The 27,752-nt window shown below is 37.1% G+C and overlaps 1 protein-coding gene across 3 annotated transcripts in view; it reads left to right on the forward strand.

The window, feature by feature from the left end:
- Window positions 1-27,752, forward strand: part of LOC134742272 (uncharacterized) — a 138,750-nt gene that overhangs the window by 83,950 nt on the left and 27,048 nt on the right. For all 3 annotated transcript variants that reach the window (XM_063675319.1, XM_063675317.1, XM_063675318.1), the window contains 4 exons: window positions 2,726-2,776; window positions 13,499-13,614; window positions 14,264-14,470; window positions 14,644-14,796. In XM_063675319.1, the coding sequence (XP_063531389.1) occupies window positions 2,726-2,776; window positions 13,499-13,614; window positions 14,264-14,470; window positions 14,644-14,796 (527 nt within the window). The remainder of the gene's footprint in view (window positions 1-2,725; window positions 2,777-13,498; window positions 13,615-14,263; window positions 14,471-14,643; window positions 14,797-27,752) is intronic.

Below are 27,752 nucleotides of genomic sequence, written 5' to 3' on the forward strand. Positions count from 1 at the left end.
AAATTCTAGCTGTCAGCTTATTTACCTACATGTTTTATAAGACTGCTTGTTTCTAAATAAATTTAATTTTTAGAATAGAATTAACTTTTAAATGATGATTTTGAATGATATATATTTAATAACATTCATTTTGAATGGATTTGCTTTGATTTTGTTTAATACTTTACAGTTAGTATTTTCCTTGTGTGATGAAAAATGTTGTGTTACACTCGGTGGCAAAATTTGTATAACCCTCGTGCCTTGAAACCCTCGTAACGCTCAAGATTTCATTTTTCGAACCAGTCGCTACGCTCGTGGTTCAATTTTGGACTCTTTCGCTTGCTCGGGTATCAATATTAGCACGAGAGGTTAAACAACGACTTTGCTCCCTTGTAAAACAAATGATTATTTGAGCGTCGCGAAGACAGCAATGACAGTAACATTTCTCATTTCCCGCTGCTGCAATACCTTTTTTGATTATTTGTACAATATTGTACTAGTATTTGTAGCATTGATCATCATCATTAACTTAAGAGTTATTCTCTTGTCGGTGGAGTATCTTCCAGCTTTCCCTATCCCGCGCCAGCTCTTTGACTTTTTGATACGACACGACCCCTACTTTTTCTTTCACTTGATCTAAAAAGCTGCGTCTGGGTTTTCCTCTACCCCGCTTCCTTCCTATCCGCCCCTCCAGGATAGTTTTAAAGAAGTAGTCGTGTCGTATTAAGTGTCCAATCATTTTCCCGCGTCTATTTGCAATAGTGTTCAGAATAGCTCTTCTTTCACTCACTCTTCTTAGCACCTCCTCATTCGTTATCCTGTCTCTCCAACTAATGCCTTCCATTCGCCTCCAGCACCACATTTCAAATGCTTCCATTCTCTTTCTATCTCTTAGGGTCATTGTCCACGTTTCACTTCCATAAAGGGCTATACTCCAGATGTACACCTTAATCAGTAGCTTCTTGCTTCTGCATGATAAACGGGATTTCAATAATTGTTTCCTCTGGTTGAAAGCTTTTTTTGCCATAGCAATCCTTGAAACGCATTGCATTGATCAAAATGACAAAATAATCCTTATTGTTTGCCTATTGTATCTATTACTAGTTCTCAGAAGGTATTCAAATTTATACTCACTGTCCTACTAGATGATCTGATTTGCGTTATTTATTACAAATGTGGAAACTACAGTATAATGTCGCAGATCGCAGTAAGTTTCTCTATACAAAATCAGTTTGTGGTTTAAACATTCGAGAAAGATGTGTACATTAAATGGGATGGCTTTCTTAAGGGCACGGATGTATCTACGAGTTAATTCGTCACTTCCCGAGTATCTCGTGTAAGAAGTCTATGCGACTTCTCTTCCGGGCGAATCCGGTCCGTCTTACCACAGAAGTGGGGCAAATAAGCCGCAAATGCTTCTAGTAAAACTGGCTAATTTGTTTAACTGTTAATTTGTGTATGACATTTTGAACGCGATAATTTAATATAAAAAAAACTCGACAAAAATTTTAATTGTAATTTTAATGTAATGTAATTTCAATTTATTTTATGTATTATTATTAAGTAATTTGTAATTTTTATCTATGGGTTTTTGCCTGAATTAAACATATTGAATTGAATTGAAAAACATTACACTCTCTTTTTGGGCAGTCGTGTAAAAAATACCGTCAGTGCCATGAAAGGATGATCGTCGTTTGGTTTTTTTTTTCAAATAAGCTATTATTCTTATAATCCATTATAGAAATGAAAACTAATAAGCGTTTCAAATAAGCATTCTTATTACCTATCAATAGTTATTTGTGTAACAAGAGAGGAAAGTTTTTCTTGGGAGTGTTTATTTTGAGTCCCGAGAAAGCGAAAGATTCTATAATTGAATCACGAGCAAAGCGAGTGCTTCTAAGTCAGAATCTTGAGCTTGAGCGTAGCGAGGGACTAAAAACACGAGATGTAAAATAACTTTGCTCTCGTGTTGCACACATAATTATTCACCTCAGTAGTGAGAACATATTAAAGGTTAAAATGTATTACGAAAAAAAAAGGTAATCAAAGTATGAAGTGGCAGTTCATGACCTTCACTAAATTAAGCTACTTTGTTTCACTCCCTGGAGTGAGGAAAGTCGCACTTTCTTCACTCCCTGGACGAAAGTAGGCTTGTTCGAGCTGCTGAGGTGAAAAACATTTATTGCCAATTCATTTTGCATCTAATATAATCAACTAAATAGTTGATATGCTTGAGCACTGTCTCTATTAGCACAGCATAATAGGACCAGTTTATACAGGAAATTCCAACACGCTTTATTACTATAAATTATATAAGGAATTGCCAACGGGGCTGTATAGTTACTTTTACTATCTAATTTACTTTTATTGCGCGTGAGTTGAGGATATAAACAATATTAGTTATTATTAAGCTGGCCATACACACTAGGGTAAGCCTGCGCAGTTTTGCCAACTGTACAGGTAAAACGTAGCGTGTGTGGCATTCGACTGCGCAGTTTTCTAACCAGCTTTACCTGTGTAGTTGAACTGTACCCTAGTGTGTATGGCCAGCTTTATAAGCAATGGAATTTTCACAGTTTAAGTATTAGAGACTAATACAAGTCAGATAACATGCAAACAAAGTCGTGGGGTTTGTGTACTTTTAGCACGTTGTTTCATCCGCTATTATTGGTACTGACTATACCCTTCCAAAAAGCGTAATTTACAATGGATTGTTAATTAACAAAGGATTGTTTGTTTGTTTCAGCAAACCCTCGAAGCGGGCGGGGTCGTCAACCTCGAGAGCCTGGAGGCCAAGGTCGGTACCGCAGCTGACCTTTCATGAACCTTGTTATAAAGAGATAAGGTCTTAGTTTGGTTACTGCGTGGTTTCACTTGTATTCGTAACCCGTCATATCTGGTCGGCATCGGCACGCTCCGTCGTGAAATGATGAAATGGAGGCCTATTCAGATGGTTATTTCTTATTATCAAACGGTTATGGATCAAGCCAGCTGTCAACAGTGACATTTCTGATTGAAGAAATTCATATCCATATAGAATTGGCCACCAGTTCCCATGACATATATATGTATCGGTACCAGAGATGAGGTGTGTATGAACAGTTAAGAATTTTTCATAGTTTTGGTAATACTCAAAACTAACTCGGGCCTAGTCTCAGGCGATGTATTCGTAAATAAATCTTCACAGGTTTAATCGGCGTTGTTCAAGGATAAAGCAGAAAAATTAAATGTTATTAAATTAATAAATGTTTTTATACTGTATGTTAAATTGTAATTTTTGTTTTCTTCAAGTCAAGTCAGTCAAAACTCCTTGACATGTGCATCCTGCCCATCCTAACTTACGGTGCACAAACTTGGTCATTAACTGAGGCCCTAAAATCGAAACTCAAGGTTTGCCAGCGAGCTATGGAGCGTAGAACTGGTCGAATCAGAAACACGGAACTACGCTAACTAGAGTTGCAGATGTAGGCGTCAAGACCGCTAAGCTTAAGTGGGACTGGGCGGGACATGTCTGTCGCATGCACCCGGAAAGGTGGGCCAAAATGGTTACTGAGTGGGACCCACGGAGCACCATAGACGGTGCAGGCCGGGGTTCAGGCAGACCAAAAAGGAGATGGAGGGACGACTTGGACGCATTCTACCCCAAATGGTGGGAAAATTCCAATGACAGGGTCGAGTGGAGAAAACGAGGCCTTTGCCCAGCAGTGGGACACCAAAGTAGGCTAAAAAAAAAAAACTGTAAACTTGTATTCATACAAACGACTTCAACGCGCTATTCATACCGTCAGTCGAGGCAATTGCGCCTAGATTTGTTTCTACTCTTTGACGGTCAAAAACTGTCTATAAATACTCTGACAACCTCTCAGCTAGGCATACACCTGCAAGATTCACCAAAAAATTTCTTTATTCACTTATTCATTTACTCACTACCGTTATTGCAATTCGTCTATGCTGTATTTGTAAAATATTCACCTCAACTCTTCTCCCATATCTCAGCTATTATTAAATTCAAGCCCCAGGCCTTAATCGCCCCTTTGCAGTTCGAGACGTTGCACATACTGATAGTAACACTAAACTGAACTTCGATGGATCTTTCGTCTTTGCAATAAGGTTTAAAATGTGTCAGTTAAAGCCTGACCAGGAATATATGATCACGCGCCATGTTGCGGAATTTCATTGGAACTAAATTTTTCATACTAAACTGAACTGTCACCACATACATGAGAATAACAGCGCCCTCTTGACAATGATCATATATTTCTGGTCGGGCTTTAACAGCGTGGATGATGGCACATGGCACAGTTAGTGTTCGTAGGGACTTGAGTCTTTTGAGACAATAATTGAAGTTCTCGACTTGTTTTTACGACACTGTGCTAAAAAAAACTTCCGAGTCCCGAGTTTGGTCTTTTAATCTGATGATCTTTGAATCCCGAATCTGGTCATCCGAATAAAGACTCCGTTAATAATCTTGTAGGTTTTATCTAAAAATTAGTAAAGAAATTAGGAAGCATTATTATGTAGTGTACTAAACCAATGTATTTTATATGAATACGATGCATAATGATATTTTTTGTAAACGAGAATAGCTTTATCTGATTCTCAAGTCTCTAAAATAACTTGGGTCTCTAAGTATTTGAAAAGTTCTCGAGTTTCGACTTATAGTTTGAAAAACTGAGGCTAGTTAAAGCAGTCAGCTCAATTGACTGGAGTCTTAAGGGGCCCACTGACTATCAGTCCGCCGGACGATATCGGCCTGTCAGTTAGAACAAAAATTTGACAGTTCCGAACAACTGACAGGCCGATATCGTCCGGCGGACTGATAGTCAGTGGGCCCCTTTAGCCAACATTAATCTAAAACAGCGTTTCAACCATTACAATACTCCACAATTACACATGCGTAAGTGGTATTATGTTTTAGCCTACAATTTGCCGATAATGGGCGTGTTCTGATATTTTAATTGTGGCTTGCGATATCGCGGGATTTGTGATATGGCGATCCGTAGAACTTTGCATTTAAAATCGTACAACTATTAAATGGAAATACTTTATTTTAAGGCAACAATTCCCCAAAATGTACTTTATGTCTCACATACCTAAATAAAAATAATAATCTTGGCTAGGACAATCGTACATCGATAAAAGGTAAAAGGTCAATTTCAAAAGAAAAAAATGTATTGAGATGACAGATGCTACTACAGGGGCCTGTTTATCAAAGGCTTGAAGCTTGTAATACAAGTGGAAGTCCCTTTTTGACAGCTTTTGATAGAAACTACGTCACGGGACTATTTTCATACATTATTTAAGTTTTAATTTGCGTTATCAATCAACGATTGCAATTGTGGCTAAAGGGGCCCACTGATTACCACTTTACCAGTCCGCCGGACAATATCGGCCTGACAGTTGTTCCGAACTTTCAAATTTTTGTTCTAACTGACAGGCTGATATCGTCCGGCGGACTGATAATCAATGGGCCCCTTAAGCCCCCTTACAAACTGTAATTAAAATGTCATGAACACGGCCTCAATTCTGCCAGCACTACAATTTACCGATCACTTACAATGCAACCTGTAATCTCCACCATACGAATTATCTAAAACAAACGAATGTTCCGTTTACCACGATACTAATCGTTGGTACACTTTCTCTGAATACTGGTAATAATGGTACAGTTAGCCTACAATTAAATAGAAGTATTCGATTAACATATATATAGGTATGGTCATTTATCAAAAAAATAATCTATCTTCGTATCTTTGTTTGTTTAAAAGTTTATAAAAATCTGCCAGAGGTTCCGCACAACACAGTAAATTTAAAAGATGTCAGATGTATTCAGTTTAAAATCTGTTATGATTTAGATTCGATTGAAAATAAAAAAGCCGAACAAGTGCGAGTCAGACTCGCCCACCGAGGGTTCCGTACTTTTTAGTATTTGTTGTTATAGCGGCAACAGAAATACATCGTCTAAAAATTTCAACTGTCTAGCTATCACGGTTCATGAGATACAGCCTGGTGACACACAGACGGACAGACAGACTTGTCGATATCTGGCTGGGAGAGTTACATACGCCTAATCACATACTCGTAACATGTAAATGGACTAGTAGATAAAAACTATCTATCTTTATTGATAGCGGTGTTTGGAATTTTTTGAACTGAGTGCAGTTTTGCTTTTGGCAGTTGCGTGAAAGAGCTTTTATTTTAATTTTATTATTCAAGTAGAAAAGTGGCCTTAATACTAAAACTTTTGCGATACAATCGAAGAGATTTAACTGGCCCTTCATGAACCTTATTTTACAGTGACAAGGTCTAAAAATTCTCGTCGACGCACATAAATGAACTAAACTGTGCCGAGGGCAACGGACGGGAAGCTTAGCTTAATTAGTTCCTAATTACCAGGGAAAGGAAATGCCATAAAGTATAGAGCGTTGAACAATGGAACGGTAACCTTAGCTACTCGGTTGGAACATCGAAGGAAATCAAGAAAATTTGATTCTCGCACAGATGGCGCTACCACCAATATCCACCACCACCACCACCTTTGGCCTATTCTCGGCTAGATGGCATTGACGGTTTCGTTTGTTATTTAACAATTTTAACACATATCGGTGAAAGAACATGGGTCAAAATCGTATTTAAAAAAATACAAATAAAAAAATCATTTATACAGAGTGATTTCTGGGTCGTGATCCAAATCCACTGTAGTATGTGATTAAAAGATAATTCGTTTATTTATTTTTTACTTTTCAAGTAAAATTTATCTTATCCTAAGTAATCATGGTCACCCTATGACTTTTGACATACGCTGTATGTAAGCGACAAGACGTCACATTGAGTAGGGTGACCAAATTGTATGCAAAAATGTTTTTACAGTACATATGGTGCTACTTTTCTGCACTAGTGCGTAAATTAGCATATTTCGTAACTATGTCAAAAATTGAAACTGCCATATGTACTGTAAAACGTTGTACGATACACGTGCGAATAGGTAATTCGCAACTCGTGTCGATTTAAAACACTCCCTTCGGTCGTGTTTTAATTTATCGCCACTCGTTTCGAATTTCCTCTTTTTCGCACTTGTATCGTAAATAACTATTTTCAACTTGTCATCTGAAAAATAATCATCATTATTTATGAACAATAATTAACAACATCAGTAGGCTCATCTTTGAATCAACCTGTATATATACATTTTTTGATATTTTTATTTTTAGTTTCAATCCTGTGTCGATAGATGGCAGTAAATTTACTGTGACTACAAAATTTACTATGACAACACCCCTCTATCCTATATATTCTCTTTGGTCGTAGTGATTGGCGCATCTCACGCTCGACTGAATTTCGCTATATTTGACATGTAAGCTAATATGCGTGAACGATCTTCAACGTCGTATCAAAACCAATTCAAAACCATAACATGTTTTTAAATCTGAATCTGTCTAGATTATGTACTTACATAGTTTTTCATAGTTACAAAATTACAAATCGTATTCAAAATACGTGTGGGCGGTTGAACTGGTGGGCGCATGCGCGATCATGATTAACGCACGGTGATTTACTAATAGCATTGTTTGGAGCCTGCCAGGGGCTGACTAGTGTCATATTGTTTCCATTACAAAGCAGACCTTGGCATTCTTACATTGGGTCGAAAATAGGAACCTAATTAGGAAATAAAAGGTCTCTAACTTTGTCCTCGTAGGTATATAACCTCCTCCCTATTTAAAACTTTTTCAAAAATGTAAGGTACGATATCCTAGCTATAGTTGGTCAAACCAAATTGGCAGTAAATAAGAACAAAATAAACTATACTCATCCTTTTCTTTCGGGTTTTTACTAGTGTAAGATAAAGATAGTATGATTCTCTCTGTCTATGTTTGAAATAAGACAGTCCTTTGACAAACTATATATAAACGTTTCAATTGATAATTATTTCAATTCATGAAATCGACTCGGTACCGTAAAATGGGGTTAGTAGGGTTCGCGGGGAGAGTTGGGTTATGAGGAGAGAAGGTTTGAAAGGGGGGTGAGATGGGTTTTTAGTGCTACTGCTACAAAAATAATGTATTCCAATTTAAAATGGAGCTATAGTAATTTCAATTATTTCAATTCAATTATTTATTTAATTCAAATCATTTTGATCCATAAAGTGTTAGTAAGTACAACAAAACTTAGAAAGAAATAAGGTTAGTGACATGCAATTACAATTCACATAACACAGACATAAATTATAAAATAAAATACAATAACAGCTAGAATAAAATCTAGGCAATCTAGATGCACCATTTCTCAACATCTGTAATACTCATAATAAATAAAAATCGATAAAACAATCTTCCAATATCACCTTTGTATGAAAACCCATCTCACCCCAATTACGAGGGACTACGGGGTGTGGTGGTTTTTCCTGTTTATCGTCAAACCCAAAATAAAATGAAAACTAAAATACAAACGTCCGAACACTTATTATATACACCATTCAGTTTGCATATGTAAAAATAAAATGTTATCGAGGTTTGAATGTCAGTTTTGCTCCTACTCACCCCATTTTACGGTAGTTTCGTGTTTTGACGCTACACACACACATAAGACTGCTAAAATCATAACCCTTCCCTTATGAATTTACAACAAACTCGATATCGATTCGATATTTACCGTTCGCAATAAGACTTTCAAAAACATATAAAAATTGTTTGCATAAACTTATTGAATATAGCTGATGCTTTTATTTTCTTGTTCAAGCGTGACCGAGGAATTCACATCGAGTGCGTGGATTAAAGTTCTTCGTATAACCAATTTAAGCATGACCTCGTGCCATGCAATATTCAATTTTTTTTTAATCTTTTGGTTTTATATTTTGATATTTTATTTATCATTGTTTGTAATTGGGGATGAACTGAAAACCAGCCCTGTGACTACTCTGTTGTGACGAGTAGTCTAAATATCACAGCAAAGTAGTCCATGTCTTTTGTCACACTTTTAATCTCTGGCCTTATAAGTGCATATAATACAATGTAAATAATAAACCAAATAAACTACTAAGAGCAAATTAAATTACAAACTTTCTATGAAAATATTTCCATAGGTCGAACCATACCGTTCTAATCGAAATTAAACTATCGTGAGACATATTTCAAAATATTTAGATCAGTACGGTTTCACTCACTATTATTTTTAGTCGCTTTTGGCGACATGTTTCGGATTCTTCGGGAATCCTTCCTCAGGCACGAGTGTCTACATACTGTTCTACCTCAGGGATGGCCAGGGGGCGCCACATAAGCCACTGCTGTGCACAGGCCTCCTATTATGCACGAGGAATTTGGAGAAGGAGGAATTGTATACTGAAGCAATAGAACAAGGTTCAAATTAAAAAAAGAAAAATTTAGCTCTTATACAAGGCTATTTGTTTTTAGGGTTCCGTACCCAAAGGGTAAAAACGGGACCCTATTACTAAGACTCCGCTGTCCGTCTGTCCGTCTGCCTGTCTGTCACCAGGCTGTATCTCATGAAACGTGATAGCTAGACAGTTGAAATTTTCACAGATGATGTATTTCTGTTGCCGCTACAAATACTAAAAATAGAATAATATATATATTTAAATGGGGCTCCCATACAACAAACGTGATTTTTTTGCTGTTTTTTCCGTAATGGTACGGAACTCTTCGTGCGCGAGTCCGACTCGCACTTGGCCGGTTTTTTCTTTCTTGTATTTATTCTTGTACAATGTGTGGCAATAAATAATTATAATGCTTATCCTAATAACTACACGTAATACGAGAGCTATACTGGTTCTTGTTGACCAGCGATTGGAACACAGCCGTGGAACTGGTTCCCAATCAGTCCTAATAAAGGTAACGCACGAGACTGCATCGGGATGATATATTTATGACCGCCGAATGCATACTAATGCGTGTGCCTGTTTTTAGCACAATGAAGATAAGAGTATTATAAGCAGTATATTGAATTCATTCCAATGAAGACATGTCGTCGTTTTACCCTATCGTCGACCTTCTCATGCCTAAAAAAAATTTGCTCCTGTTTTTTTTTCGCCTTTACGAGCGTAACAATTTGTAATTACCGAAAACCATGCATCTCTATGCATGTGGAAAATACTTTTTTCTAAGCATGAGAAAATAGCAAATGACTTAACCAAAGTGAATAGTGTATAAAATAGTAAATTTTGTAGTCACAGTAAACCAATGAGTATATAATAAGATAGAGGTGTACTGTCATAGTAAAATTTGTAACCACTGTAAATTCACTGCCATCTATCGACATACTTTAAAACTAAAAATGAAGATTTATAAAAATACGTTAAAATGTATTTAAATATGGATAAATGATTTTTTTATTTGCATTAATTATTTTTATATGATTTTGACCCATGTTCTTTCACTGGTATGCGTTAAAATTATAAATAACAAACGAAACAGTCAACGCCATCTATACGAAAGTAGGCCAAAACTAGTGGCGCCATCTGATCGAGAATCAAATTTTCGTGATTTTCAAGGCACGTTTTTTCCTTAGACTGTATCCATCTATTACGGAGTTATATCTATCTTTGCAGTAAACTTACTGCCATCTTTTGACACAGGATTAAAACTAGAATTAATAAAAATATCAAAAAATGTATACATATACGTATATATGGATAAATGATTTTTTTTAGAACGTCATATGACTTCGACCCATATGGTTATTTCACTAATATGTGTTCAAATTGTTAAATATCAAACGTTGTCGCCAACACCATCTACACGAGTATAGTATAGAGTCTTATCTTATACGGAGTTACATATATCTTTGACTTAACCATGGAGACTGTATAAAGGAGCCAAATCTCTACGTATATAAAGTGTCCATCGAAAAACAGTAATTAGGCGGCGCCACCATACACCGAAATACTACCAAAAATAACCTACGTAATTTGGTCGGGTTATTTGTTGCCTTATATGGTTCATGTTATACTCATGTCCCAGAGCCTAACTAGCGCCACCGGAGAGATTAGGAACTATTATTTAAAGCTTAACGCGGTCACTTTTACAACAATTCTGCCATAAGAGATTGCGATCCTTTCTATACCATCCATAGACTTAACCTAATATCTGTCAATTTAGGCCAACGGTGTACCCAACACCCTGTATATTTTCCTATTATTATTTAAAGCTACTTTATTTTGCAATATTTTATAGTCCCTGTGTACACAAAGTACTGCAGAGTATGATTGTGTTTCCGCAGTAAGATGGCAACGGCTTGTGCCGTTAATTGAGACGTTGAAATATGCTTTCAGATTACCGGCTTAATGTTATTGAGAGAACGATCGAGTTTTTTGTTCAAAATGATGTAAGTGAAAATATACAGTATCGGCTATGAATTGATGTAGGTACTAACACATATACGAGCCCCGATGCATATGTTTTCGTATAGTCAGACCATTTTTTGAGGTTCTCGCGTTTGTTTAAGTTTAAAAATCACTAACATTTAATGCTAATGCTAATGTAGTTTAAACGTAACTGTCGGCGCGATTCGGGAAATGAATTAGAGATTCACTAGATATGAAATAGTAGATACGTGACGTCCTACGGGTAGAGGTACCTTTTGGCGGTTGGCGCTTACGCTATTATTAACGCTGCTCCAATTAATATTGGATGGCGCTTACGTCGCATAGCGCCGCAATAATTCAGTTCGCTTTACTATATTAAAAGCTAAGAAAAGCTAGAAGACCGTATATGTGCCATTCTCAACCAAAAGGGTACTTATTGTCGCTTGTCAGTAAGGCGCTATTTCCATATAGCTTCAATCAGAAATCAACCTTATCAACAAGCGACAATGTGGTACCTTTTCGTTGAAAACGTCACATATAAAGCTGAAAGATCTAAATGAGTTGTGATACCTATACTATATTCGTAGATAAATTTAAATTTGAGCAGCAGTGTCTGGAAGACCTAGATGAAATGAAATGAAATGAAATATATTTTTCACCTCAGCAGCTCGAACGGTACGGTACGGTACGGTTATTTTACATCTCGTGTTTTTGAGTCCCTCGCTACGCTCAAGATTCTACCTTAGAATCTTTCGCTTTCTCGGGACTCAATATAAACACTCGCAAGAAAAACCAACTTTCCTCTCAACTTTGCACAAATAACTATACCTATATGCATTAAGTGTGGTATTATTCATGGTCATAATATGAAAAAAATTGATCACACAATTAGCTAATAACAAAGATAGATATAACTCCGTAATAGATGAATACAGTCTAAGGAAAAAAACGTGCCTCGAAAATCACGAAAATTTGATTCTCGATCAGATGGCTCCACTACCTTTGGCCTACTCTCGTATAGAGCGCGTTGACGGTTTCGTTTGTTATTTAACAATTAGTGAAAGAACATGGCTCACAATCATATAAAAATAATTAATGCAAATGAAAAAATCATTTATCCATATTTAAATACATTTTATCGTATTTTTATAAATTTTCATTAATAGTTTTAAAGTGAGGCGATAGATGGCAGTGAATTTACTGTGGTTACAAGTTTTACTAAGACAGTACCGCTCTATCCTATTATATCCTCTTTGCTAATAATAAGCATGCAATTTTTATTTTTTATTTTTATATGCTAAGCGTCATATTCATATCCGCAAGTCACGACCTAAGCCCTACACGTACACCCGCAACTCGACTGGACAACTCCACTTCGCATCCTGTGACCGCATCTTCAAGACAAAATTTGGTTTTGCGAGCCACATTAGGGCATTTCATAATCCGGATAAGAATTGTTGATTTGGCCGCCATTTCCGGATGCGGCAAGAAAGATTGACTGACTTGAATACTCGTAGGTGTTCACGTACTAGCAAGCGTTGTGAGGCATTGTGACCAAGGCGTAGGTGTTTTCGAACACCACCACAATAAAATTGCATTCACCGACATCCTTTTACCATTGCAATAAAGTCTACTATTGCCTGATTCACAATTGTTCCTTATTGTTTTATCGGTGCGGGCATGCATTTATCATGCGCAAGAGTTTATCTGCCGATGTCGAAGGCTTGTGAGTTTGCATTAGCTTAAGGATAGCTTTGTCGCTAATGTACAGTGCATTAGAGATTATGTAGGCAAATGAATTGGTAGAATATATGGTAATAAAAGCAATCCCTGATATGGTAGCTCAATATAAAGGCGCTTAACATCATTTTAGGACTAAGGCCTTACCGCGTGTAGGTATTAGTTTTAGTTATTAGGCGCCCTTTGTTTGATCTGTAGCAATCAAAGAGGACCTATTTTCTTCTACCATATGCACATACGGTCAAACCACCCTTTTGCCTTACCTTTATTCCTATTTTCCTTAGTAAACTTCTCAATTAGAAGAATAAGCCCAGCCGCTTTTAAGGGATAAAAAACTTAGGATTCCATGAAGTGTGAATAAACTGAGTCATTACCAAAGAGGCAACCTTCTTAATTTGTAGAATTAATGCCTTTCCAATGGTGAAAGGTGTTGTGACTAATATGGATGACTGTTTGTTTCAGATGGCCAGCATAGAAGTGTCGCTGGCGGGGCGCCGGCGCAGCGCGGGCGGACGCGACTCCCGTGAGCTAGATGCGCTGCGCACCACTCTGAATGACAAGGATGCGCTTATACACAGGTAACCTAAATAATCCTTGGTCAACTAGAACTGTGTCTAAATGAAAATTGAATAAGATTTTGTCACATATTTCACTTTTCATATACCTAAGTTTCTTTTGCTGAAGGCTGAATCTTCGCCATAAATCTTCTTAGCGTTCTTTGCACCGTATACTGTACAACTTATCAAGATGTCTTTAGGCGTTGTTGGCGTGTAAAAGGTTTATTAACACTCAGAATGTAGGTATCCATGTATAAACAGTCGTCTTTTCTATCTCGCTAAAAGACGGATTAATGAACAAGCAAATCAAGCACTTTTTCACTACGTTTAGCATCAAGAGGAGAGAAATCACCAAATTCTAGAAATGCCTTAAGCATCGAAATATCTTGCTTGTGTTGTGACTTGCTTAAGATCCCCACTAGACCCGAGAAAAGTCAATTAGTGCCATCCTAATATGGCCAGATCTTGTCATGTGAACTTTTTTCAGTCCACCGGCCCAAACCGAAAAGTTCACCCAATGTTATCTCTTTATACACTATTAGGTACATAATAAGACCGATTATTAAATTCGATTAAGACCGATTAGTCTGTGACCTGAACATACCCCAATGTAGGTATGTAAAGTATGTTTTCCAAGTTTACGTTTAATAGTAAATTATATCTTCTACAGTCTAAAGAAGCAGCTAAGCGCATCACTAGCAGCGGCGCGGCTAGCACCCGGTTCGCCAGGCGGTCGGCGTGAAACGCCAACGGCGTTATCGCAGGAGGAACGGCGCGCGTTAGACGAACGCGCCGCCGCCGTGCGCGCCGACCTAGACGCGCGCCGGGCAAACATACAGGAGTTAAGGCGGCGGCTTGAGAAAACCCATGTTACTGAGTAAGTTTTTAATGGCAAATAAACAGAGCATTTCAAGGCACTTTAAATATTTGTAATAATACACCATTGTCCCTACTTTTGGTTAAATTGCACCCCCATTGGAATGCTCATTATGTGTCCTAAATAAATGTATGTGTCTCTTTTGTAAATTACTAAACTGACATATATTTCAGCAACATCGACACGCGGATTCAACAAGCAGAGCTGCAATACAAACTGGGGCGGGAAGAACTAGAGTTGCTGACGCTAAGCGAGCAGGCACGCGCGCTTGCCCAGCTGATCGACCACGCCGACGCCGCCGCGCGCGCCGATGCCACTTACTACAGGTAGGAATGATTTAAATCGGCGTTGGATTATTATTTCGATTTCCGTACCCGAAGGATTGGAACCTTACTCTGTCTGTTTGTCCGTTTGCCTGTTAGTCTATCTGTCAGATTTATCTAAAAATGGTTATAAGTAGACAGTTGAAATTTTCACAGAGAATGTTTTTCTATTACTTACTTACTTACTCCGTTGGCTCAGCTACCCAAAATGAGACTTGGCCTCCGACACAAGACAGCGCCACTTTTCTCGATCCTGTGCGACCTCTCGCCAATTGGTGACTCGAAGCTCGCGCAGATCCGCCTCCACCCTGTCGCACCGGCGATACCTGGGGCGTCCAATATGTATGCTCTTTTCACGTTCCGATCCTCATCCATTCTCTCAAGATGGCCCAACCAACGGAGTCTGTGAGCTTTAGTCTCTCCCATGATTACTGCATTTTATTATTCTATTACTGCATAACAAAAAATAATAAAAATCAGTCAAGCTTGAGTCAACCACTGGTAGAAGAATAAAATTTAAATATTGTAAAAAATAAGGTGATTGTGATAGAATAAGAGTGCGTAGACATTTTTAACACGTTGCCTGCTTCTGCTGTAGGCTGTACTCTAGATTTCTTATCGTGTTAGCGAGTATGTCGTCTCCTTTAACGTAAATTAACTATTGTGGCGTTTCCGTGTTCCCGCTCTTGGGAAATAGTCGTAATTTATATTGTTAGCGGCTGAATAGAGTTAAAATAAAATAAAATAAAAATAACCTTTATTGCAACTTTGAATTATTACATAACATTGGTTCCTGGCTCTCAAAGTAGTGTTTTAGAATTTATTAATCCACGTCTGTATATTTTATAGCTTACTTACTTCGAATGTTGTCTAAAAGGGTTTTGTTTTCGTGAAAATGGTTACCTAATTTATTAACAAGGTGAGGAGGCTAAAAATTTCTTCATCTTTGTTTGAAAGGACAATCACTGCCATCCAAGCTAACTCTGCAGCACCTTACGACCACCATAAACGAATTCATATCAAATTCGTATGAGAATATGATGTGTACAGTGACTTAATTGAATGGATCTGTGCGCGACGGAGGACCTCATAAAAATTGCGTGTGTAATACGCAATATTTAACTAGACTTCAGACCTCTTCAGAGAGTCATTAACTCTAACTATGTAATGTGGCCCTTTTAGCTGCCAGGCATCAACACAGACGTTCTAGCAGTTTTTAGACACCCTGTGAGCGGCTAGATTTACGATCTCACAAGCTTGAACACAATCAGGCTCGTGTAAATCGTGCCGCAGAACTGACGACGTTACTCCGCACTTACCGAACGAAGCCAATTGGATGTTTATGCCCAATATAAAAATTCTCGCACTTAAACTATCGTGAGACATATTTCAAAATATTTAGATCAGTACGGTTTTTACTCACTATTATTTTTAGTCGCTTTTGGCGACATGTTTCGGATTCTTTGGGAATCCTTCCTCAGGCACCAGTGTCCGCGGCGGTTGTACATCGTGCACTGCCCACGCCGCCCGCCTCGTCGCCCAAACCGTACTGATCTAAATATTTTGAGTATAAAAATTCCAAAAAAGAAGAAAGGAAAAGAAATGTCACTTTAGACACTAACAAATCAGTAACGTATCGGTGTGACATCTTATAAGCATTGTTCGAATATGATCATGGACACGGTGTTTAACGAATTAGGAATATAAATAAAAAGAAAACTAAGACCCTTACAACTTCAAAACGCAAAACTAATCATCCTCCAATAATTCTCAACAACATCCCAATTAAAGTTTTAAATATTTAGGCAGCTTAATTACCAGAGACTCCAAGAGTCGTAGCACGGTACGCTTATCACCATGCCTGTCACGTTCTAACAAGTATGTGAGTGCGAAAGTGACGGACTTAGTGATAGGGGAAACCATGCTGCGCGGGCAGGTGCACACCAGACATCGTTGCAAGGATATCTTGCATCTTGACTTATATTGACCGGGATATAGACCGTGATTACCTTTTGTATTATTTGTGAGCTCCCGATATTTCGACGCAGTTACATGCATCATGTTCACGGGTGACTGAAGATAGCGGTGGGTGTCAAAGTTGTGTAGACAGCGCTCGGTCTACCCTCATTCTTGCGCGTCGGCTGCGTTCACTTTCAACGTTACCATCGTCGCATTCACACTTGTTGGTCCGGTCGCGTTCACACTCGTCAATATAAGTCTAGTGAAACTAACCGTGAATTATTCAAAACTCTAATCTTGTATCTTGCTTTCATCCTTCAGTTCCAAAGGTTTATTACAGAGTAAGAGATCGAGTGACACTGGTTTGACTATGTTTTGGTCTTGCCTGAGCCATACAGTCAGTTAGATGCGGCGATATCCAAATAGTGTGTAATCGTTACGATAATTACGACACGGCTATTGTGTTTTCGTGTTCGCACTAATGTATGCAATGCCTAAGAAATCATGTCTTTTACGTCTCTGCGTAGAATTGTCTAGGGAACGTCCTCATTAAAACTGGAGAAAGACGATCCCACAGCGATTTGCAATTTGTAAGTTCCTACTTTCAAGGTCTATGCGTAACATCGCGCTCTGTCAAAGAAAAGGGTGCGTAGCCAACGTGCAAATGTTAACGCGCAGTAGTGAACGAAACGCAACTGTCACTGTCGCACTAGTGGGGAAGAGTGATAGAGAGAGATGACTAAGATACGCTACAGGCTACGGAGCGTTAACGATTGGCACGTTGCCTACGCGCCCTCTGTGCGTGTCTTTTCGATGATCATGCGTGATAGATCTCAAAATTATCTAAATTATGCTTTTGATCAATACCACTCAATAATTACATTCATTACTAGGTACATAATTTCCGAATTAAAAAAAATGTGGGTCGGTTGAGTCTAATAATTGTCTCGTCACGATCGGATTATTTAATGTAAGTACCTATGTCGTTCAGATAAGGATAATCAAGTAGAAGAAAGAGCTCTTTAGTAAGGTTGAGACAAAGAGTTTATTGACTGTGATTCACGAAAACGGGACTTCATCGCGTATAATTAAGTTTTAAAATTATCTTCGGCGTTTTGAGGATGGCAATAATAATGTGTTAAAATTGTGAATGTTTAAAGTATATATTGAATCATAAGACAAAATCGTTTTTTTCCACAGCGTCATCTACTCCAACAGCTATCAAATTCGGCACGAATTTTTCTTAGACTTTGTACCTCTTCTGCTTTTGGTGGAGATGAATAGCTAGATATTTTTCTACACTTAAGTGTTGTGTCGTTTGCATGGATAATCGTCGCCGTCGCCGCATAAGGCGCGTAAATACGGCCGCAATTACTCGATTGCTCTATTACGTGTGGTTGTTTGATTTATGACGCTATCGGTTTCCCACGGCGCGGCGTCTGCAGCGGGCGCCTTACTGGAATGTCACACTTGTCACAGGCTCCGTTTAAAAGACTTTTTCTTATCTTATCTTGTAAAGCCTGACCAGGAATATATGATCACGCGCCATATTGCGGAATTTAACTGGAACAATTTTTTTCATACCATACTGAACTGTCACTCTATACATGAGAATAACAGCGCCCTCTTGACAATGATCATATATTTCTGGTCAGGCTTTACTAGACTTTATACCTAGGTATAATTAGATTTTTTCTGTCAGTGTCAATAGTGATGTTTTTGGTTAGAGAAATGTCACTTTTGACACAGATCAAATCCAGATCGAATTCTTAACCTGTCATTAAAGGTCCAATCAGAATACGCCTCCTATATGCATTTTTTAACAAACGCCTGTAACTTCAGGGATGAATAACACGTCTTTAGACTTTTAATCTTTTCCTCAAGTTCACAAAGACACAAAGTAACGAAGAGTGTCACATGTCATGTCATTTCCCTGCACATCGTCGCACTCAAGCGCACGTCACGGGTTATAGAGCGTATCAGCGTACGATCTAGATTCTGCACTCATAACATAATACCGTACTAGACTTCGCAGAAACAAGCACAATGGTACTCGGTTGTTAAGGCTGGATTTACATTAGCTTTATGAAGAACGCTTAGTACTAGTCACTTTAATTATAAGGGGGTTATCAGAAAAAAATTACCATTTACTTTTTTTCGAAAACCCGTCAACTTTTGGATTATTTAGACAGAATCACTAGTAATATTGAACGAGATAGAGACAAAGAGTGTCCCCAGTTTTTCATACAAATTTTGGTCAGTTTTGTAACGGTTCATACAAAATGTATCTGAAAATGCGTTACAAAACTGACATTTTGTTTCTTTTTAAATCGATGTCCTCGTGATTCTGAGTAGAATTAACCCAAAAGTTGATGGTTTTTCGAACAAAAGTAAATGGTACACTTTTGAGTTAAAATGCCCAATGAATGAAGTTATAAACATACTACAATAGAATTTAAATAGGTACTAACATTTAAATAGTAAAAGTAAAAGTTGTATGATCTTGTAAGTGCAAGTATGTACTTACAAACTTACCCTATCTTGCTCACCAATTTGGTTATTCGGGATATCGGTAATTCATTTGAGCGAATAGGTATACGATAACCTATCGCATTAAAAATTTAAAACAAAATAGTTATTTGTACAACAAGAGAGCAAAGTTTGATATTTCTTCGAGTGCTTATTTTGAGTCCCGTGCAAGCGAAAGATTCTATAATAGATTCACGAGCGTAGCGAGTGAATCTAGTTTAGAATCTCGAGCGTAGCAAGGGACTCAAAAGCACACGAGATGTAAATAACTTTGATCTCGTGTAGTACACAAGACTTTTCATCTCAGCAGTGAGAACATATTTAGGGAGGAAAAATACAACCTGAAAAAATGTAATCCTTCTTCATCAATTTTTCGCTCATCTTTTCTTAAGATATTCTAACAATTAAGTTTAATTACCGCAATAAAACACAAAAACAAAACGAAATAAATTTCAGTAATTAATATGGAAATAACGAATATAATTTGACAGTTCAATCGACAACTTTTTTTGTTAAAAAAAACTTTGTAAGATAGAGTCCGAACTGTAGATACTACTATTTGTCAACTATAGTAGAGATCGTTAAAAATAGAATTATTTATTTTGCGTTATAATCTTTGTATTTTTTTAAGTTCATTATTTTAATTTTACAATAAAATACGTAAAATATAGTGTTTCAATGAAATTTGAAACTTTTTTTTATTAATTATTTATTACGAATTCATACTCATAGGTGTTTTGGAACGATGCGTTCTGACTTATTTCGGGGGTCTATTATAAACCGTCAATATACCGTTGAATGACCATTTAACTTTTTTGGTCTCTTTTTTTTGCTAATGACGTGAAAGGGACAGAGGGAATAGAATCCAAGTATTTCGAACTTCCTAATACAAGTTCGAAATACTTGGATTCTATTCCCTCTGTCCCTTTCACGTCATTAGCAAAAAAAATATATAGGTCACTTGAATGTCATTTTGTCTCACTCAGTGAGCACAATGCGATTTTGCTCACTCTTTTTGAGCAGCAAAGTACCCTTTGAGGTGAAAAGGTTATTATCCGCGATACACACACACACATTATGAATGAAATTCATTCATAAATTAAGTATGCACTCTTGCAATCTTTTTCGGGCAAATTTACCTAGTTAGACCAAGAAAAGTCTGGAACGAATTTCATAGCACACGCAGTGCAATTGTCACTTATACGTCATAATTTCATAAAAGTTTGACGTTTAAAATAACACTTTTCTTCGTCTAACTATACCTACCATAGTGTTGCAAAAATCGCAACAGAACCCATACATTACATCTAACACCACAATTGTTTCTTTGTCACTTTAACCACGCTGACTACTAATTATAGCATTATAGTATACTACATCCTAAGTGTCTAAATACAAACTGTCAAATATGTTTGTACAAACGTGTAAACCTAGCTTAACTCTAACCCTTCCGAACGATCCACGCCTTGACATGACGAGCTGAATATTCCCATAACTAATTATCTTCATCTAAATTACCTCAAAACAACAGTTTTTTCCACTAGGTCAGTTTTGCCATAATCAAAAAGATCGTAAGTACATTTAAAACTTTAATTCATATGTCATTTTGTATAAAAATGGTGGTAGACATGTTTCACACGACTGATCGTGTCAACATGTCGTTTTATTCTATTAACGATTCAAGAGACGATAACGTTAATATGTATGACACCAGAAGATGGTATGATAGAGGGTGAGAACAACGGATAAAATGCAATGTGCGGTTTTTTTCCGATATTGATATTGCAATTTTATGGGTTCATATCATCAAAGATAGATATAACTCCGTAATAGATGGATACAGTCTAAGGAAAAAACGTGCCTCGAAAATCAAGAAAATTTTAATTCTCGTTCAGAGGGCGCTACTAGTTTTGGCCTACAGTCGTATAGATGGCGTTGACGGTTTCGTTTGTTATTTAACAATTTTAACGCATATCAGTGAAAGAACATGGGTCAAAATCATAAAAATAATTAATGCAAATAAAAAAAATCATTTATCTATATTTAAATACATTCTATCGTATTTTTATAAATCTTTATTTTTAGTTTTAAAGTGTGTCGACAGATGGCAGTGAATTTACTGGGGTTACAAAATTTACTATGACAGTACCGCTCTAGTATAAGTTACTCTATGATATCATATAAAGAGAGTAGAGAGTTTTATACAGGATGTTTAAGCAATTTCCAACCATCATTGCGAGTCGTGAAGGCGTCGTTAACTTTTACGTTATCTCACATATCCTCCTAAGGCCCACCATACATAAAAAATGCCATTTGAAATCATTTTGAAATATAGTTGTTTTTATTTCTTTTTGAAATCTAACGAAACAAAAGAAATGGAACTATTCCAATTCCAAAAGGTTTAAATTACATTGAAGTAATTAGTACTACGGGTAAGATATGTTATCTCGGACTTTAATTGTTGAGCCATTTAGGGTTTACCTTACATTGGACATTTTATACCGTTAGTATTGACAAAGATAGATATAACTCCGTAATAGATGGATACAGTCTAAGGAAAAAAGTATTGACAACCTAGTATTAGCTTGAACCCTAAATGGCTCAACAATTAAAGCCCGTGACTGTACACAATACATCACATTCGTTGTTACATACTAAGTACAAAGGTAGATACAAAATACAAATTAACTAATTAATTATTATTTTTTTAATTAATTGATAGGTATGAGCAAGGTTTCAAACCGGAAGTCGCACGTCTGAATCCTGCTCAGTTTATTAGTGTCAGCTTGTAAAATATATTATGTGTTTATATAAATTAACATATGAATTCAGTCGCATGCACCCGGAAAGATGGGCCAAAATGGTTACTGAGTGGGACCCACGGAGCACCATAGACGGTGCAGGCCGGGGTTCAGGCAGACCAAAAAGGAGATGGCGGGACGACTTGGACGCATTCTACCCCAAATGGTGGGAAAATGGCGATGACAGGGTCGAGTGGAGAAAACGAGGGGAGGCCTTTGCCCAGCAGTGGGACACCAAAATAGGCTAATAAAAAAAATAAAAATAAAAAAAAAAAAAAAAAAAAAACATATGAATTCCTTTGGCATCATTACAAACTAGAAGTAATCCTTCATCCGGCGTAGTCGCATTTATCACGTTAAATGGAATCAACTATTTTATTCCCCTTTTATTGCACACTTAATATTGATCCTCATGTAAGGAAGTATTGAATTATTGTAGCTATTAAATAGTAAATAGTCTTGTTGCGAATATTAAATTTTACAATGCATGTGCTCGAAAAGTGCGTTTCCTACGGAGCCATTTCATGCGGAAAGTACTACTTTTCCGCACTAGTGCTATTTGTTTTCAATTTTTTTTTTTACATTACATATAGTGCTACTTTCTCGCACTAGTGCGGAAAAGAGCACTTTTTGTGCACATGTCGAAAGTTTAAAGGGCCATATGTACTGTAACGTTGTACGATACACGTGCGAATAGGTAATTCGCAACTCGTGTCGATTTAAAACACTCCTTTTAATAATTAAACTTATTTGCCATGATATGTTTTTTTATTTACTCGCACAATGCATAGTAAAACATTGTGTGATACACGTGCGTAAAGATGATTTCCGCACTTGATGCATAAATAGCTATTTTCGACTTGTAAACACATCAATCTCTGTCATACCTAACTTTGTGAGAAAGGTTATCAAATACGTAAGATATCCAATTATAAAATAGTTACGAAATGTTTAGTAATTGTTGTAAAAGCCTGCAAAACGCTGTGAAAAGTGTACTTTTGTATACATTAAAAGATTTAAAAACCATTGTATTAAATCATAGCGTCGTATCTAGTTGTAAAGATATTTAATAGTACATTTTGATGCTAGTGCGGATATAGGCGAGTGGCAAGACTCGGGACGAGTGAAGAATGACATATCCGCACGTGTATCGAACGACTTTTTTTTTATACAGTTGCGAAAAAATAAGAAAAGCAACAAGTATTAAGGAATGGAATTCGAAACTTTTTATATTATTAATTCTGTGACATCACTGACATTGTCATAATGAAGAGGTGTTTTTCTAGGTTTTATTCGACTAGAATAGATTTTGTTATTATTATTGAATCCACTTCAATGAAAGTTTTTTTTTTCAAATTCATGTTCTATACTCGTAAGACAGAAACAATCGTAAATATTAAAACATTGTACTATTATTACCTAAATATCGTTATTTACGATTATTTGTGTATCGTATATTTATAAAAACAATATCGAATGTTGCCTTTGGAAATTTAAAACATTCTTGCAGTAAGAAAATACGCCTCTTCTTTGACAGGCGTTCCGTTCCATTCAGACAACTTATTAAGAACGGTTTTTCAACATTAAAAAATAAACGTGTTATAATACTTATAATGATGAAGATTAACAGTAGGTTTTTATGTTGATTACGACGTTTAAAGGAAACTAATATAAACACTCATCAATAAGTAGTCCTGAATTGGAACAAGTAAAATTTAAAAAAAAATTGGAAAAGTAAAAAGCACTAGTTCGCGAAAATCAACTTTCCGCACGCTAAACAGCCACGAAAAGTAACACTTTTTGAGCAACTGTATTAAAAATATCTTTACAACTAGATACGAGGCTATGATTGAATACAATCTTAATGATGATCTGCCACTGGTACTTACCAGCAACTTACATGCAATACAACGCTGCTTTTATGATAGAGTTAGACCAAGAAAAGTCTGCAACGTTTTTGATAGCGTACGCACTGCAAGTGTTATTTATACGTCGTAATTCCATAAAAGTTTGACGTTTAAAAATAACACTTGCACTGCGTACGTGTGCTATCAAAATCGTTGCAGACATATCTTGGTCTTACTCTATATATCATAAAAGCAGCGTTGTATTGCATGTAAGTAAGTTGCTGGTAAGTACCAGTGGCAGATCAGCCACATGGCAAAAGTAGCAAATGCCACATTGCCATGGGCCCCACGCGTTTAGGGGCCCCGCGCACCTAGGCATTGTGGCCGTAGAAAACGTAAGTTTCACTGCGTCCGACAAAATTAAAACAATCCATAGGCCCCATGATAGAATATGCTACAGGCCCCGCGCTGGCGTAATCCGGCTCTGGCATGTACCTATTATTGAGTAGATAGCGTAAGTGCAAATTTCCATGAAAGGCGTTTATAGTGGTGTTTACAGACTTTGTTGCTGCAAAGTCAGAGCAGCGTTAGGTGAGACGTGCTCCAGTTAACAAGTAAAGTTACCTTACAGAACTAAGGAAAAAGCTTTTAAAAAACAGACACGGTAATTATGTCGTTCCACTTGACAACCAAAAAAACTCCGATCAAGTCAATCAACAGTTTTTGTCACCCAGTGACCAAGTCTGACATAACACTCTTAATTTCGTCTCACTACATTATATTACCAATGCTTGCGCGGGCGTAAGATCCCGGGTTACCAGTGTGCCTTTAGATAAATATCGACACGGGTCTATATTGGGTCGCATAATGCGTAATAATTGATTGTCCTAATGTAATGTTACGCATAAAACACATTTCGCATAATTTTATTGTGCTGAAACTATTCACATCTCTGAAAAATTATAAAACAAACCTAAACTAACCTGCCCTATTCTACACAACCTATATGCAAAATATTTTCGAAAATACTTTCTGTTTCAGCTGGAGAAAAATTATGCGAAAAGAATTTTATTTACATTAGCACAATCAATTATTATGCGACGAGATAGGCACCCGTTCGACACACAGTAAATTTTTCTGGATTTTTTATATGATTTTACTTGTAACAACCTTGGGACCTAGGCAAGGTGATAATCTATGGAAATAATCACGTCTTTTTTTTTTTGGCGTTTGTCGATGTATGGGTGTCATCTTGGCCACAGATTAATAAACAGTTGTCTTGGCCCCCTGCCTGAGCTTCCGTCTAGCCTATACTTAGCGATAGGAATGAGACAGAAGATGAATGATTCAAATAAAAGGAAGAATTTGCTTTACACGAAGCAGTGAAAGTGTATAACAATAGTGTCCGTGGTAACTGATAAAAGATGGAAACCGCATCCAGCGTTACGTATTATTAGGCTTTGATTGTTACAACTTTATAGGAATTGTGAGACCTGTGAAATGTCGATTACAAATGCATGTTCAGTGGAGATTTCTCACACTTTATATAGCGGACAAGAATTGCCTTATGTAAGTAGTAATAGTATGTTGATTGTGTTAACTGTTTGTTCAAAATACTATCTATAACACGTACAAGTATCTAAAGTAACTCTTTACTTACATACAAGATATACACAGTGGTACTACGTAAACGAAATTAATAACTAGGCCCTTGAGGCATTGTACCAAGGATGCTGGCGGCATCGGCATTTCCTCGCTTTATCGCAATGCTGATACGTTGTGCGAGGAAGCCGCCAGTTTTAATTAATAAACATAACCTTAAATTCAACTGTTAGTGTTATTAGGGGAGGTTTGGGCAAAGTGGTGTTGACAAAATTTCGCAATGCTGATACGTTGTGCGAGGAAGCCGCCAGCTCTTCGGTCACCGGTTACGTCAACCAGACGCTTCGCGATTTCTGCAAACAATTTGTGCGCGCTGGGACCCCAAGGACCTAGAGTTTCAACTCCAAATGGAACGAAAAGTATCTATATATGCAGATTTGAATATGATGAATATATATAAAGTTGAATAATTAGATTACGGAAAGTAATATTTGGTTCTACATATACGACATAAAAATTTACTATCATTAATCTTTTAAATCAGATGCAAATGTTTCCTTTTCATAGCAAAAGCATCTTATCGTATTGTTTATATGAAAAATTAATAGTTAACGAATTATTTCTTATTGAGAATTTCGCTTTTTGCGGAACCGCGTTTGAAGGATCGATCGCGCGTAAGATTAGAATAAAAACTGCCTACCTATCCTGCATCTCATATGGCCATTTTAAAAATCTACATAAAAATCGACCTTAATGTACAGATTTTTAAGTTCATAATGCAATCAACTACGAAAAAAACATATAAACTCTACACGTAAAGCAATTCACAGTAACTTATCCGGCAATTACAACCACCGCTTCCAGCGCTAACCTTTCATCGAGTTACATAAGGCCATAAGCGCCAAGGATTTATAAAGAGGATAAAACGTTTTATACGTAAAACAGTTGTAGCAGATACTCAATGAGCTGACCTGTAATAGACTTTAAGTCGTTGCAATAAGGCTTAGGAACGGTTAGTTAAATGTGTTGGGGGTAGTACAGCGCCGCCGCTTGATATATTCCCATTGAAACAGTGTATTCGCAGTCAGTAATGTAACTGCGTATAACTATAGTCAGTTCAAGCTAACTGCATCGACTTGGTAATCGAGCGAGTGTGGAAGTACAGTCAACATAAAAAAATCTCTAATAAAGTAAGGAAACTAGGGAACAAATCAAATTATTTGTATGAAATATTTATTGATTTTTGTTTTTTAAGTAGTCACACTACTATATATAAAGCATAAACTGAAATAGATAACATATACTAAAGAAAAAGTGACCAAGTCCACCGGTGAAAAGAAAAAGAAAAAGTCTTTATTGTATGCTATCTATTTCAGTTTATAAAGTAAGGAAACACAAATAATTTCGTACCTTGACCCGTCACTTCCTATCTCTATGTTTTAGCTTAACAATAAGAGACATTAGACTTATATTGACCGGGATATAGACCGTGATTACCTTTTGTATTATTTGTGAGCGCAAGAATGAGGGTAGACAGAGCGCTGTCTACACAACTTTGACACCCACCCGCTATCTTCAGTCACCCGTGAACATGATGTATGTAACTGCGTCGAAATATCGGGAGCTCACAAATAATACAAAAGGTAATCACGGTCTATATCCCGGTCAATATAAGTCTAGTGAAACTAACCGTGAATCATTCAAAACTAATAAGAGACATGTCTTTATACACCGTGTTTTTTATTTATTCCTGAGGGCCTACCGCGAACCAGGTTCGACGTATCCCTGTCACACTAATAGTAATTATGTAAATAAATGGTTTTTAAGAACTATGTCATTTACATTCACTAACAGAACCAACCCATGTGAAAATTTCGTGAGCGTTAAGATTCAAAAAGATTAGCTCAAATCGCGCTCAAATGTTAAATAAATATTATTATTACGAGCCCATTGTGTCCCACTGCTGGGCAAAGGCCTCCCCCCTCTTCTTCCACTCCTCCCGGTTTTGAGCTACATCTGGCCAGTCGCTCAAAAAGGAGTCCAAGTTATCCCGCCATCGCCGACGAGGTCTGCCGGATCCGCCGTCCGGGTCTGCCGGTTTGACTCATGGGGCACCCACTCTGTGGTTATTTTGGCCCACAAGTCATTCGGCATGCGGCAGACATGACCAGCCCAGTCCCACTTTAACTTGTCCGCTTTCCGAGCTATATATATGATAAAT

The sequence above is a fragment of the Cydia strobilella genome, chromosome 6 (genome assembly GCF_947568885.1).
Source record: "Cydia strobilella chromosome 6, ilCydStro3.1, whole genome shotgun sequence".
Classification (NCBI taxonomy): domain Eukaryota; kingdom Metazoa; phylum Arthropoda; class Insecta; order Lepidoptera; family Tortricidae; genus Cydia; species Cydia strobilella.